Genomic DNA, 14922 nt, shown 5'->3' with positions numbered 1-14922 from the left:
GAAGCAGGCTGTAGGCTCTGAGTTGTCAGCACAGAGCCTGACACAGGACTCAAACTCACAAACTGTGGGATCATGACCTGAGCCAAAGTCAGACACTTAACCAACTGAACCACCCAGGAGCCCCTGAAATTTTAAATAATGTAGGAATATTTTATATTGTGGAGTATTGTAGATTTGTTTTAGATACATTTTTATAAAACTTTGTAGCTGTATATTTCGTTTAAGAAGAAGTGTTGTGGGGTGCTTGGGTGACTCAGTCGAGGGGCTGACTCTTGATTTTGGCTCAGGTCATGATCCCAGGGTCATGGGATCAAGCCTTACTTCTCTCTCTCTCTCTCTCTCTCTTGCTCTGCCCCAGTGAGCCCCAGACTGCTCACAGTCTGTGAGTTTGAGCCCCACGTGAGGCTCTGTGCTGACAGCTCAGAGCCTGGCGCCTCCTTCAGATTCTGTGTCTCCCTCTCCCTCTGCCACCCACCCCCACTCACGCTCTGTCTCTCTCTCTCTCTCTCTCTCACGCTCTCTCTCTCTCTCAAAAATAAATAAACTTAAAAAAAATCTTTTTTAAAAAAAGGATGGAAAATGTCTGCTCTAGAACTCAGTTAACAAAATTAGTCAGCCAAATAAAACTTTGTTTCTATTAGAAAATTCTGACCTTTAGTATTTTTATAATGTTTAAGTTCAAATGAATGAGTTAGTATGTATTCCTGTGACGATCATGTTACTTATTTTGTTCCCTCTATGAAATAAGGGACCATCTCCCCTTTAACATTTCTTTTTTTTTTTTAAGTTTATTTATTTTGAGAGAGACAACAGGGGAGGAGCAAAGAGACAGGAGAGCAAGAATCCCAAGCAGGCTCCGAGCTGTCAGCACAGAGCCTGCCACAGGGCTCAGTCCCACAATCTTGAGATTATGACCCAAGTGAAAATCAAGAGTCGGTTACTTAACCGACTGAGCCACCCAGGCACTCCTCCTCTTTAATATTTCTTATATAAACTCTTTTTGCTTTGCTATCTCCTATTTTTTAAGGGCATTGCCTTCTTGAATTGTTTCATGCCCTGTTGGTATTTATATTCCCGAACAAAGCACTATAACAGATCCAGGATGATTGAGAAGTGTGTCTTTCATTGTGAAGGAGAAGGGTAATTGTGAAAGGAGAGTTATGAAAAGAAGACAGACACATAGTGAGCAGACACATTCACAAATCAAATCAGGAAGGAGTACATGTGTTAGGATCTAAAAATTAATACTCTTGGAGCACCTGGATGGCTCAGTTGGTTAAGCATCTGACTCTTGATTTGAGGTCAGATCATAATCTCACAGTTTGTAAGTACAAGCCCCACGTAGGGCTCTGTGTTGACAGTGTGAAGCCTGCTTGGGATTTCTCTCTCACCCTCTCTCTCTCTCCTCCCCTGCTCACGCACTCACGTTCTCTCTCCCTCTCTCTCCAAATAAATAAATAAACTTATAAGAAAAAAAATTAATACTCTTAAACTTATTCATGCCTATGTACCACTGGAAAAATTTTGTATTCTCCTGCTGTAGCAGGATTCTCACACAGAGAGTCATGGCACCGAGGCTTTTTAATTTCCAGAAAGCAACTTTATTCATGCCGGCACCACTCAGTTGGGTTCATACCCAAAAAACTGAGCACCAAACATGTAGCATAGGTTTTTTATGCATTTTCTATTTCTTTGTCTCCCATATATGGTAACATACACACACATGTAGTCTGATTAAGTGTTCTCAGTTTACAACGTCATGAGGGATGTTGTCACATAGGTACATAGCCAGGTTACCTTGTTTTTTGTGGGTTTTTTTTTTTTTCCTTTTCTCTCTCTCTCTCTTTTTTTTTTCTCTCCTTACGGAGGGGTCCCTACCACACTAACTTGGTCTAGGCTACAATATATGCATAGAAGTAAAATTTCACATTATAAAGTATAAACATCTTTGACTAAATGTTGCCAAATGGCTTTCCAAATATACACTTTAGCTACAGTTTATGAAAGCTGCAATTTCTCCATAATCTGCCAACCCTTTAATTTTACATTTTTGCCAATGTTATTATGAAATAGTATGTTGTTTTTTTATTTAATCATTGGTAAGATTTAACATTTCATGTATTTATTTGCCATTCTACTTTCTTCTCTGAGGTGCCTCTTCATATCCTTTGTCCAGTGGGGTTACTTATTTTTTTCCATTGGGGATTATTGTCTTTTTCTTGAGTTCATGTATGAATTTTGTGAGTTCTAGTTTGTGGCTTGTCCATTAACTTTATAAGTTTTGTCTTTGTCACATGCTAGTTCTTTTAATGTTAAAAAATATATTAATGTTTTCCTTTATGGCTTCATCTTTTAGTATCTTGTTTAAAAAAAAAAACACTTCCTGGGGCTCCTGGATAGCTCAGTCGGTTGGGCATCTGACTTCAGCTCAGGTCATGATCTCACGGTCTGTGAGTTCGAGCCCCACGTCAGGCTCTGTGCTGACAGCTTCAGAGCCTGGAGCCTGCTTGGATTCTGTGTCTCCCCCTCTCTCTGCCCCTCCTCTGCTCATTCTCTTCTCTCTCTCTCTGTTTTTCTCTCTCTCTCTTAAAAATAAAAATTAACAAAAATTTTTTAATTAAAAAAAACACTTCCTTATTACTCAAATATAGATATTTTATATTTTATTTGTAAAATACTATAGTGTTGCCGTTTTTCACATCTAGATCTTAAATCTGGAGTTCATATATTGACTAATTCATCATCTTTCACTGTTTTGAAATAAATCCTCTGTGAAATGCCACACTTCTGGGGTGTGGGTGGAGTGGGGTCTTCTTCTGGGCTCTCAGTTCTATTCCACTGGTGTATTTGTTTGCCCTGCCCAATTCTCTTTTAGGTCCTGTTGCTTTAGAACTAGTTAAAATCTGGTAGGGCAACCCTATCACTTTTTTCTTCAGGAGTCTCATCTATCCTTAAGTCTTTATTTTTATAAATATAAATGTTATAATCCAGCTTGTTCAATTCTGTGAAAAGCCTTTGTTGGGTGTTTATTATAATTGCATTAAATATGTAGATTAATTTGTGTATAATACTGAATTTTTTTTTTAATTTTTTTAATGTTTATTTATTTTTGAGATAGAGAGACAGAGCATGAACAGGGGAGGGTCAGAAAGAGAGGGAGACACAGAATCTGAAACAGGCTCCAGGCTCTGAGCGGTCAGCACAGAGCCCGATGCGAGGCTCGAATTCACAGACTGCGAGATCATGACCTGAGCCAAAGTCGGCCACTCAACCGACTGAGCCACCCAGGCGCCCCTATAATACTGAATTTTAACATCCACAAACATTTCGTTAGGTTTTTTATTTCCATCTATCCATAAAATTATCTTTCTCCAGGAAATAGTTTAGTACATCTTTTGTTGGATTTATTCTTAAGTACTTTATGGTTTTTGTTAATTTTAAGAATGACATTTTTTAAATCACATTTCCTAATAGGTTGAGACTCATAGGTAGTAATGCTTTTGATTTTTAAGTGTTCATATTCTATCAGTAATCCTTCAAAACTCTTATATAGACAATCATTTATTATTCAGTATAGTTATTTTTTTCTGCTCTTTTCTCATTTTTTTTCCCATTGAGTTATTGCACTGGCATTGTCTCTGCTACAGTATTTATATAACAACATGCCCTTGTCCTTGAAAAAGGAAACAAGTTTAGTGATTCACCATTAAGTTTTGTATACATATACTGTAGATTTTGGAAGATAATCTTAGATTTAATGAAGGTTTCTCAACCTCAGCACCAGACATTTGGGGCCAGATGATTCTCTGTTGTTAGAGGCTCTCATGTACATTGGATGTTTAGCGGTGTCCTAGCCTCCTCACATCTATAAAAACCAAAAGTATTGTCAAATGTTCCCTAGAGGGGCAAAGTCACCCTGATCAATTAAGAAAGGTGTTTTACATTCTGTTTGCTAAGAAAGAAGGAGTATTAAATTTATCATGAAAAAGTATTGAATATTTTTCCTTAAACATATCTATTTTTTTTTTATTTTTTTAATGTTTATGTATTTTTGACAGAGAGAGAGAGAGAGAGGGAGAGAGAGAGCATGAGTGGGGGAGGGGCAGAGAGCGAGGGAGACACAGAATGCCAAGCAGGCTCCAGGCTCCAAGCTGTCAGCACAGAGCCCAACGAGGGGCTTGAACTCACACACTGCAAGATCATGACCTGAGCTGAAGTCGGACGCTCAACTGACTGAGCCACCCAGGCACCCCAGACATATTTATTTTTTAATTAATTATTTATTTTTTAATTTATATCCAAGTTAGTTAGCATATAGTGCAATAATGATTTCAAGAGTAGGTTTCTTAATGCCTCTGACCCATTTAGCCCATCCCCCCTCCCACCACCCCTCCAGCAACCCTGTTTGTTCTCTATATTTAAGAGTCTCTTATGTTGTATCCTCCTTCCTGTTTTTATATTCTTTATGCTTTCCTTACGTTGATCTGTTTTGTATCTTAAATTCCCCATATGAGTGAAGTCATATGTTATTTGTCTTTCTCTGACTAATTTCGCTTAGCATAAGGGGTATTGAATTTTAACAAATGCTTTTTCTATGTCTGCTGAGATTTTTCCCCCTTTGTTATTAGAAATTAAATAAATTAATATAGTAAATTACATTATTATTTTCTAATGTTAATCTCTTTACAATTTTATTAACATATGATAGTCTGAAAATTGTACAATGATACTTTTTTCATTTTGTGGGTGGGGTGGTACGGTGAGAATTAAAATAAAACAACATAAGTTAGATCCCATATTGGAGACTGAATTTTAACTGCTATCGTTAAAGCTTATTTTAACTATCTTGTAATACAACTTGCCTGTTTTATTAGTCTGATTTTAAATAACCTAATTTGGGGTTTACTCTATTACTTTGAATAATTAAGTGTTATGTGTACTTTTTCAAACATAGAGAAATCACTTGAAGTTTATTGGATGATTAACTCATTTATTTTTTTTTAATGTTTATTAATTGAGAGAGAGAGAGAGAGAAAGAGAGCACATGTGCACGTGAAAGCAAGCAGGGAAGGGGCAGAGAGAGAGGGAGAGAGAGAATCCCAAGCAGGCTCCACACTGTCAGCATACAGCTGGACATGGGGCTTGATCCCACGAACTAGGAAATCATAACCTGAGCCAAAATCAAGAGTCGGCCGCTTAACCAACTGAGCTACCTAGGCACCCCGGATGATTAACTCATTTAAGTGTCAAATTAATAAAACAGAATTTGATAAATGCTTCAATAAGAAATGTATTTGCCTTAATTAAATGTATAACAAAGGAATAGGATTTAATTATTTGTAAGTAGTGGGAAATCAGTGGCAAAATTAGATGTGATTATTCATTCAGTTCTGTATGTTAACATTATCTGTTGCTGGTCTCATGATGGAAATAGGCATCATCACCTTAAGTCCAGCTGCCATTTTCTTTTAAAAAATTCTCTTAGAACTATATTTTCATAGTCTGGACTAAACAACTTTTCTGGTGGTGGTTTTAGCATTACCATGGAAATGAAACCAAATAAAAGTGGGACTACTGTAATGATTTTAGTAGACTTAAGTGGGGTTGGTAATTCTATCAATAACAGGTGGAAAAATGACATTTCCAATCATAGACCACAGGTTGACTGGGTTTAGGTAACAATTCGAGATAAATTTTGTAAAAACTATTTTAAAGAATTTTGCTTAGGCCTAAAATAATTTTTCACTTTTTTTTTCCTCTTATAGTCACGTTCTGTATCTAGTTCCCCTGTGATGGTAGCTCAGCCAGTTTATCAGCAACCTGCGTATCACTATCAGGTAAACATGAAATTACAATTAAAATTCTCTTTAATACCTTCAGTCCTTTTTGGGTAAATTTCATTGTATTCTTTCTCATGCAATAACTCTAGTAATTAAAATGAGATACTTAAGCCTTGATAACAGTGGGTTTTTTTTTTCTTATGGGGAACTAAACAATATCATACAAGAAGGTAGAATGTTTGCTTCATTTAACCAAATGTAATGAGGTCAGTTTTGCTCCATTTGGCTAACATTTGATCTAAAAAGTCTTTAGAAATTCTCAAAGCAACATACAGATAACACATTCAGGGTCACAGGCTAATTTTTTAATGTTATTGTTAACATTATATTACTTCCTTGCTATTATATTTAACATAATCTATATTAAAATAAGCCTCTTTTAGTTAACCAACACTCTTCTGTTAATTCTGTGGGAGATTGGTGATAAGTGATCCATAATGCCAGACTATTTTGGTGTTTTGCAAATAAAGATTTGTTTACATATCTTGTATTTGTATTACATATCTTGTATTTGTTTACATACTGTCTCTGGCTGCTTTTGTACTACAATGACAGAGTTTAGTAGTTCTAACAGAGATACTATGGACTGCAAAGCTTAAAATATTTACTCTCTGGCCCTTTACTTGCCAACCTCTGATCTATAGCATTCACAAATAAAATCACATTCTTTCTTACTTCTGGAATATTGGAAGAGAATTTGTTTCCTTTTTTTTTTTTTTAACTTTTAAAATACACCCACATCAAGTGTTAAGTTTACTGGAATTCTTTTTAGTATTAGACTCAGTTTTGGGAGGGAGGGTTATTTTAGATAGAATTTAAAATTCAAATTTATTTAAATTGGTTATATTATCATATGTTAATGTATATTATATTTTTTTTAATGTTTATTTTTGAGACAGAGACAGAGACAGAGTGCAAGCAGGGGAGGGGCAGAAAGAGAGGGAGACCCAGAATCCAAAGCAGGCTCCAGGCTTTGACCTGTCAGCACAGACCCTGATGTGAGGCTCGAACCCACAAACTGTGAGGTCATGACTTGAGCTGAAGTCTGGCACTTAACCAGTTGAGCCACCCAGGCACTCTAGTGTATATTATATTATTATGCTATATTGCTTATTTTTAAATAAAGTTATCAATTCTATTAGCATGCTAAATATAAAATATCTAAAGTATTTCCTTCATTTACTAAAGATGAAAATAACTTAATGGCATATATTTAAAATACATATGTGGTATCACTTTTTCTAAGCTGCCTCAAAAGTTTAGCAGAAGCCTCAAAGACAAAACATTAGGTACCGCAGCTTTTAACACGACCAGCCAAATATTGTGAAACCAGTTTGAGGACCCTTAGCTTATTGTCCACCTTGAACACAATGAGGGGAAGCTGAGATTGCTGAGGGAGATTGGTAGCAAGGTTTTCTTGAATAAAAGAATTGTTAGAATGCTATGGCATTTCCCCTTCTTCTCAACCAAGTAAAGAGGACATCAGAGAATGACTAAGAAAGCTTAATGCACCTGACTTTGGACTAAAAAAGTCCAAAGAAGCAGCTGAACTAGTCTCTGGAGGCAGAGCCTGGAGAAAAGGCTACAGTGGGAATGTGTTGAACTTTTACTCACAACAAGAAAGTTTTATATGTCCCAAGAGCAAGATGTGAACCTCACAGAAGAGACCCTTTTCAAAAAACTTTAAGATGACCCCAATAAAGAAAGAATATGTGTGAAGTAGACTTCTAGAATCAAGGGCTAGAAATGTAGTTAGAAGTTCTCAGCAGGGAGATCACCAAAGAATCCAGTAAACTACCTAACTAGAGTCCGCATTTGGAATCTGCCACACCCCAAGAAGTGTTCTGTCCTAATTTTTATCTAGGGTCAAGGAAGAAAAGCTCAACCCAGTGCTTTTAAAGTGTCAGGGGGTGAGAAAGAATGCTACATGTCATATATATTTTTTTTAATTGCCTAATTTGAACCCACAAAGATTTAAACATATTTTCTTCTAAGAGTTTTATAGTTTTAGCTCTTACATTTTTAGATCTTTGACCCAACTTGAGTTAATTTTTGTATATAGTTTGAGGTGTAGGGATCCAACTTCATTCTATTTGCATGTAGATATCCAGTTTTGACCCCTGTTTATAATGTGGGTGGGTTTGTTTCTGTTTTTCATTTTAGGCCCCTGCACAGTGCCTACCAGGACAGTGGCAGTGGGGCGTTCCTCAGGTAAATATTAACTTTTTTAATTGTATTTTTATGAAGACTATATGAATATTAAGGTCAGGAGAACTAGATTTGAGATGTTCCTTTTCTATTTAGTAACTGTGATACCTGTGGCAGTTTGTTTAATTACTATATTTCTTAGCTTCCCCATTTGTAACATGGAAGTAATGATACCATACCTTTGTAAGTTTCTTTACCTGATCTTTGTGAAGATCACATGAGATCGTGTTAGTGAAAGCATTTTGTTAAAAAGTGAGTACTTATATAAACATGCAAAATTACTTTTTATTATTTTTTTTTATTTTTTTTTAACGTTTATTTATTTTTGAGACAGAGAGAGACAGAGCATGAACGGGGGAGGGTCAGAGAGAGAGAGGGAGACACAGAATCTGAAACAGGCTCCAGGCTCTGAGCTGTCAGCACAGAGCCCAACGCGGGGCTTGAACTCACGGACCGCGAGATCATGACCTGAGCCGAAGTCGGCCGCCTAACCAACTGAGCCACCCAGGCGCCCCTACTTTTTATTATTAATATTATGGGGAAATGTAGCATTTTTCCAGTTTTATTTCAAATTTTTCTTCAGTTTGACTATGCTCCTTAGTAAAATTCCATTTCTCAATTTTTGATACAAACAGTATACCACCAAAAAGACTATTTAATGACATTTTGCATTCCCATGTGAAGTCACAAAGCTGAGAATAGGTAATTTAAACACTGTAAGTTATATTATTACAACCTTCAATAGTGATCTTAATATCATTATTATCTGAATTTATAAATGAGGTTCTGAAGCATTAAGAAACTTTAGTATTTACCAGTGATAAAGTTCTTTGATCACATCTACACAATTGGAATTTATAATAACCAAGAACTCCTTATTTGTTGTTAAGATACTTCTATCCTATTCCTGGAAAAGAACTTCAGCAAATTATGAAACAAATATTCCTGTCATCTGTTGGGTAAGTTATTTGGTTTAACTGGAATCATATTTGATTTGGAAATATGGCTTTGTGTTTTAGTCTCCTGCATCTTCTGCTCCATTCTTATACCTGCAACCTTCTGAGGTTATTTATCAACCGGTGGAAATCACACAAGATGGTGGATGTGTCCCTCCTCCACTGTCTCTGATGGAAGCCTCAGTTCCAGAGGTATGTATTAGTCTCAAAGTAAATTATCTATAACTACCTCATCATTATATTTTATTTCTTTTTCTTTTCTAAAGATATTTAAGACCCTCATGGAAGCTGCACATCTTTTTTCTTTGATTTATTCACATCTTTTCCTCTTTAATATCTAAGAATGCTCCAACTTAGACTTCTTCATTAACTAGTTCTGAACCATTTCTGAAATTAGCTGTTCACTGTACTAGGCTAATCCCTGACTTGATCTCCTTGAAAGAGTAAGGTACCAAATACTTCTCTTTCTTTTGGTTTGCCTGTCAATCTGTATTGTTACTAACATTCTGTCAATTAAAAGCATATAAAAATTAAAGAAGAAAATAATCTAAAAAAAAATCTTCCTTTAAAATGTAAATCAAAATACTTCATAACTACAAATTGTAAATATCATGTTCAGTGTCTTTAAACTACATTTCCAAATCATTACTTACCTTACCATCTATGGGCCAGGAACTGTACAGGTATGTTTTAAATCAGTGTTATGAAAGATTAGAAAATTAACACCCACCTCCCAATTAGAGTATATTACTTTTTTATATTACTAATGTTTATAACATTATGATGACATTCCGGAACAATAATTTCCACAATTGGATCTTAATGTTACTATCACTACTTCTACTAGGATTTCTCCATTTTTCATCTTACCCTCCATCACCTGGTTGACTGAATCTTCAAGAACTCATTGTTAAAGAAAGCTTGTGGTTGTTACATTCTCTTAAGAGATTTCTTACATACTTGTTTGTTGAATATTGTTGTCTATAAATCTGAAAGACAGTTACGCTAGCTATAAAATAGCTACATCATACTGCCAGAACAAAGTACAACAAATTATGGCTTAAACAACAGACATTTATGGTCTTAGAGTTCTAGAGACTCAAAGTTGAAGACCAAGATGTTGGCAGGATTAGTTCAGTCTGAGGGCCATGAGGGAAGCATTTGTTTCAGGCTTCTCTTCTTAACTTGTAGATGGCCATCTTTCCCCTGTGTCTTCACATTATCTTTGTCTGTGTCTCTGTGTCCAAATTTCTCGATTCTGTGAGGATAGCAGTCATACTGGATTAGGTTCCACCTTAATGACCATTTAACTTGATTATCTCTATAAATATCCTGTCTACAAATAAGGTCACGCTCTGATGTACTAGAGGTTAGGACTTCAAAACAGAAGTTTTGAGGGAACACAATTCAACCCTTAACAACACTATTTAATTATAGAACTTCCGGTGTACTCTTCTCTGGTGTTAAGAAGTTTGAAGCCAGCCTGATTTTCTCCCTGGTACATAATTTGCTTTTTCTTCTTGCATACCTGGAGAAGTGAGGTGTGTTCTTAGTTGTCTTTGTACATACTATTCCCATCTTCTTTCCCTAATTCTTCAAATTCAAGCATCAATTCCACTAGAAAACTTTTCCTGACTACCTCCCTGACTTTCTTAAGCTAAATCAAGTAGTTCTTTTCTTTTCTCCTATACGTTTCATAGGATTTATGGTAATTTTGGCTACTCAGCTATCCCCAATCAGTCTATAAATTAATTAAAGATAGAGAGTGTGTTTTTCATTTGTGTTCCTCTATTAGGTAGCAAAATTCCTTTACATTGTAATGCTGAATAAATATTTTGAATTAATAAATGAAAGGCAATATTTTTTTTTTCTTTTTTTGTTAACAGCCTTATTCTGATCATGGAGTTCAAGCAACATATCACCAGGTTTATGCTCCAAGTGCCATCGCTATGCCTACACCTGTGATGCAGCCTGAGCCAATTAAAGTAAGAAGTTTGTTTTGATTTTTTGGTGTTTTTTCAGTCATTTCAAGTTTTTCAAATTTATTTTCTGAAAAGGAACAACTTTGGATATTTAGATCACATTTGTGATCAGAAGAACAGAATTAATGAACTTTTTCATGTGAAGGATGTACAATTCTAAATTATAATTTTTATTTATTATTTTTGAACACGTTATAAACCATACATGGTCAAAAATGTTTTATTTACTGTAGTAAAATACATATAACTTAAAATTTGCCATTTTAAGTGTACACCTAAGTGTTAATTAATTACATCCACAATGCTGTGCAACCATTACCACTATCTATTTCCACACTTTTTCATTACCCCAAATAGAAAATCTGTACCCATGAAGCAATAACTTCCAATTCTTCTCTCCCTACAAATCCCTGGTAACCTCTAATCTACTTTTTGTCTCACTGAATTTGCCTATATATTTCATATACTCAGATTTTGGTTATGTTTGTTAATGGAATGTGGCATTTATATGGGGAGATAAAAACAGTTAACAATCTATTCAGCTAGTTTGGGAACTGCTCATGCATCCTAAATCAGATGCATGCCAAAGAGTGGGAATCTAGTTAGATGCATGGATATACTCAATATATTTCAACTAAATTCTTCTTATTCCCTTATGACCTTCAATAAAAGTTTCTTATTGAAACTCTTCATCATTACTTGGGGGAATTGGGACTACATCTCTAAGTGAAGAATCACAGATTGATTAACTCTTGTGATGGTAATATGAATCTTGCTTGCAGTGTACTTTGGTAAGGAATGTAGGCATATTCTATGACAAAATGATGGAGATTAGCTATTTCACAGTCATATTTATGCTTCTGAGCCATCCCATGTGTTAGAACTTGGTACCAAGACAGTCTACTTTAAGGAGCCTCCCACTCTCTCATATCCCCTCATCCCATTACCACTCACTGCATCCCTTCACTGCTATTACTACTGTACTGTACACATGAAGTAAAACCATAATGGTGACCTAGTGTCAAAGCCTAGAGTGTTCCTAAACTTTATTTATAGAGTTATTATACTATCAAAATTTTCTAAAACAGATTTCCTCTGGTGTTAACATTTTCTCCTAATATACTTCTCTAGGAATAGCTGAAAGAGCTTTGCCATATTAAGCAAGTACTAATTACTTTCAGTTACTGATCATATACACTATATATATAAACACAAAGGATTGAAGTTTTATTCCTTGAGTGGTACTAGAAGAAATTTCCAAAGAATGTTAATGTTACACATTCTTTTTTTTTTTTTTTTAAGTTTGTTTATTTACTTAGAGAGAGAGCGCTAGCTGGGCAGGGGCAGAGAGAGGGGGAGAGAGAGAATAGAATACCAAGCAGGCTCCACACTGCCAGTGCAGAGCCTGATGTGGGGCTCGAACTCACACACCGTGAGATCATGACCTGAGCCAAAATCTAGAGTCAGACACTTAACCGACTGAGCTACACAGGCACCCCTAATGTTACACATGCTAATTTAAAGTTTAATTCCTCTAGTTTAAGAGTAAACACTTTTCTACATTTTCTTAAATCTATGAATAGGAAATGAAAGAAGTTATACAGAGAAACTAGTATCTTACTCCTTAGTCACATAAAAAGTACATTTATGTTGCATATAAATCATAACAGAGTCATGAAAAGGTAGGTATCTTCTCTTTTTTCATATATAAGCCTAAAACTGGAATCAGTAACCTGTCTCTTCATGTCTAAAGAAATGCTGCTAGAAGGAACTTTCCCCGTTCTATCCTGATGCAGATCTTTGCTTTACTATGCCACAGGCCAAAGGGGAAGAAAACTACTGACTTGTTTCAATTTAATCTGTCTCATTAAGGGTTATAATAATTCTGGTTATCACATGGGATGCATCCTAGAGAATGTTTTAGTCCTATTCAAATTAAGATTTAAGGATTAGGGAAGAATTGAAGAGCTATGAACTATGCTTAACTAGCTTACTCCAAAACCTATCATGTCTCACACAACCTAGTATCAGATTTCATTGAATCTGCAACATCATGGGTTATAAGACACACCATTCTTTATCACCATGAAGGAAAAAAACATTGCCATCAATTGTAAACGTATCCTTACTCAGAGGTTTTGAAGTATGAAATGCTTTAAGGAATGCAATGTCTCAGTATCAGTGGAATTTAACCTTTTATACTTAGAGATACAAAGTTAAGAGGGATGGGGAAGAAACCCAAAAATCCTCTTTTGTTAGAGATGAGGAAAAAAAGAAAGTTTAATTTAATGAACTTTAAAAGTCAAAACTGAAACACAGGGCTATTGTATACAGTTTTATATTTCCGGTTTTTATTTTTTAAGGTCTAATGTTCTGTGTATTTTATACCCAATAATTTTCTTTAGGTGATTTGATGGCCCTCAATAGAAAATGCTATCCCACCTAGGGACAGAAATTTAAAAACACTCCCATAGTTTTCTAAAACTATACAATCCTATAGAAATGTTTTAATATTCAAGTTTTACTGTATGGAAAATTATCTCCTGTTGTTTATAGTACATTTGTATTATAACATAGAAGTCTTAATACACAACTGTTATTAGTTGATGATCTTTTCCTAAAACATATTAAGTACACTAATATTAAAATATTGACATTTGAAACATTAGCCTTAGTTCTTATTATGCAAATTTTCTCTGGTGTACCAAATAGCTTGATGAGTTAAAAGAAAAAGGTAGAAATATTCCTTAGAATAATGTGAGCTCGGGGTGCCTGGGTGGCTCAGTCGGTTGAGCTTCCGGCTTCGGCTAGGGTCATGATCTCACAGTTTGTGGGTTCGAGCCCTGCATCGGGCTCTGTGCGGACGGCTCAGAGCCTGGAGCCTGCTTCAGATTCTCTGTCTCCCTCTCTCTCTGCTCCTCCCCCACTCATGCTCTGTCTCTCTCCTTCAAAAATAAATAAAAACATTACCAAAAAAATTTTTTAAAAAAGAATAATTTGAGCTCTAATGATTATAATTTTAAGGGTGTTAACTGGATATATTCCAAAGTAGCAATTTCAGATGTCAAAACTATCTTGAAGCATCAAATCTAATCAATAAAATAGAGACCTTATTCAGGGCTCAGAGCACAGGTCTAACTACTGTAAAAGACTGTTTGCTAGAAATCACTCATTGACTGTAAGGCACACGCTACTACCAATATAGAAATACCAATATAGAAACTACTAGATGAATAAGGTATTAATTAGGGTATCATTTTTTAATTCAGCAGAGCCACATCTTATACATAACTGAGTTTGGAAGTCAATAAAGCAAATCACAGAATGTCAAAATTAGCCCATTGAGCTAGACTACAGGAAAAAACAAAAGGAAAATCTTTGTGTATCTGGGCATTTGAACTATTATGCTTTTAAGATCAGTATCAAATCCCAGGGTAAGAAATGTGTAAGTGGAAAATTATGAAGTGTTTATGTTTTACAGTTTTTCCATTTTTGCATTAATATGTGTCCAATAAATTTGTTATGAGGATTAATTGAAATACTAGAAACTGGGGAAATTATAGTTTTAAGTTCACCTTTAAATTAAATGTTCATTTTATTTAATTCCAATGTATAATAGCTATTCATGAAAATATTTAATGTTAATAATATTTAACTATTTGCCAGCCTATGAGGAATTTCTTCTTCTTCTTTTTTTAATGGTTATTTATTTTTCCTGTGCCAGTACCATACTGTCTTAATGAGTACAGCTTTGTAGTATAGCTTGAAGTCTGGGATTGTGATGCCTCCTGCTTTGGTTTTCTTTTTCAAGATTGCTTTGGCTAGTCGGGGTCTTTTCTGTTTCCATACAAATTTTAGGATTATTTGTTCTAGCTCTGTGAAGAATGCTGGTGTTAGTTTGATAGGGATTGCATTGAATATGTAGATTGCTTTGGG

The 14922-nt window shown here is 35.2% G+C and overlaps 1 protein-coding gene and 1 long non-coding RNA gene across 3 annotated transcripts in view; one reads left to right on the top strand and one right to left on the bottom strand.

The window, feature by feature from the left end:
• Window positions 1-14922, top strand: part of BOLL (boule homolog, RNA binding protein) — a 41473-nt gene that overhangs the window by 14346 nt on the left and 12205 nt on the right. For both annotated transcript variants that reach the window (XM_053215510.1, XM_015077948.3), the window contains exons 7-10: window positions 5766-5837; window positions 8004-8051; window positions 9068-9196; window positions 10891-10989. In XM_053215510.1, coding sequence (XP_053071485.1) covers window positions 5766-5837; window positions 8004-8051; window positions 9068-9196; window positions 10891-10989 — 348 coding nt within the window. The remainder of the gene's footprint in view (window positions 1-5765; window positions 5838-8003; window positions 8052-9067; window positions 9197-10890; window positions 10990-14922) is intronic.
• LOC128314100 (uncharacterized) overlaps window positions 9984-14922 on the bottom strand; it is a 120961-nt gene continuing 116022 nt past the window's right edge. The window contains exon 3 of the long non-coding RNA XR_008295510.1: window positions 9984-10262. This is a non-coding gene — a long non-coding RNA (uncharacterized LOC128314100). The remainder of the gene's footprint in view (window positions 10263-14922) is intronic.

Source organism: Acinonyx jubatus, chromosome C1 (genome assembly GCF_027475565.1).
Source record: "Acinonyx jubatus isolate Ajub_Pintada_27869175 chromosome C1, VMU_Ajub_asm_v1.0, whole genome shotgun sequence".
Taxonomy (NCBI): Eukaryota; Metazoa; Chordata; class Mammalia; order Carnivora; family Felidae; genus Acinonyx; species Acinonyx jubatus.
The sequence above is the reverse complement of the archived record's forward strand: the minus strand, read 5'-3'. Positions and strand labels throughout refer to the sequence as shown.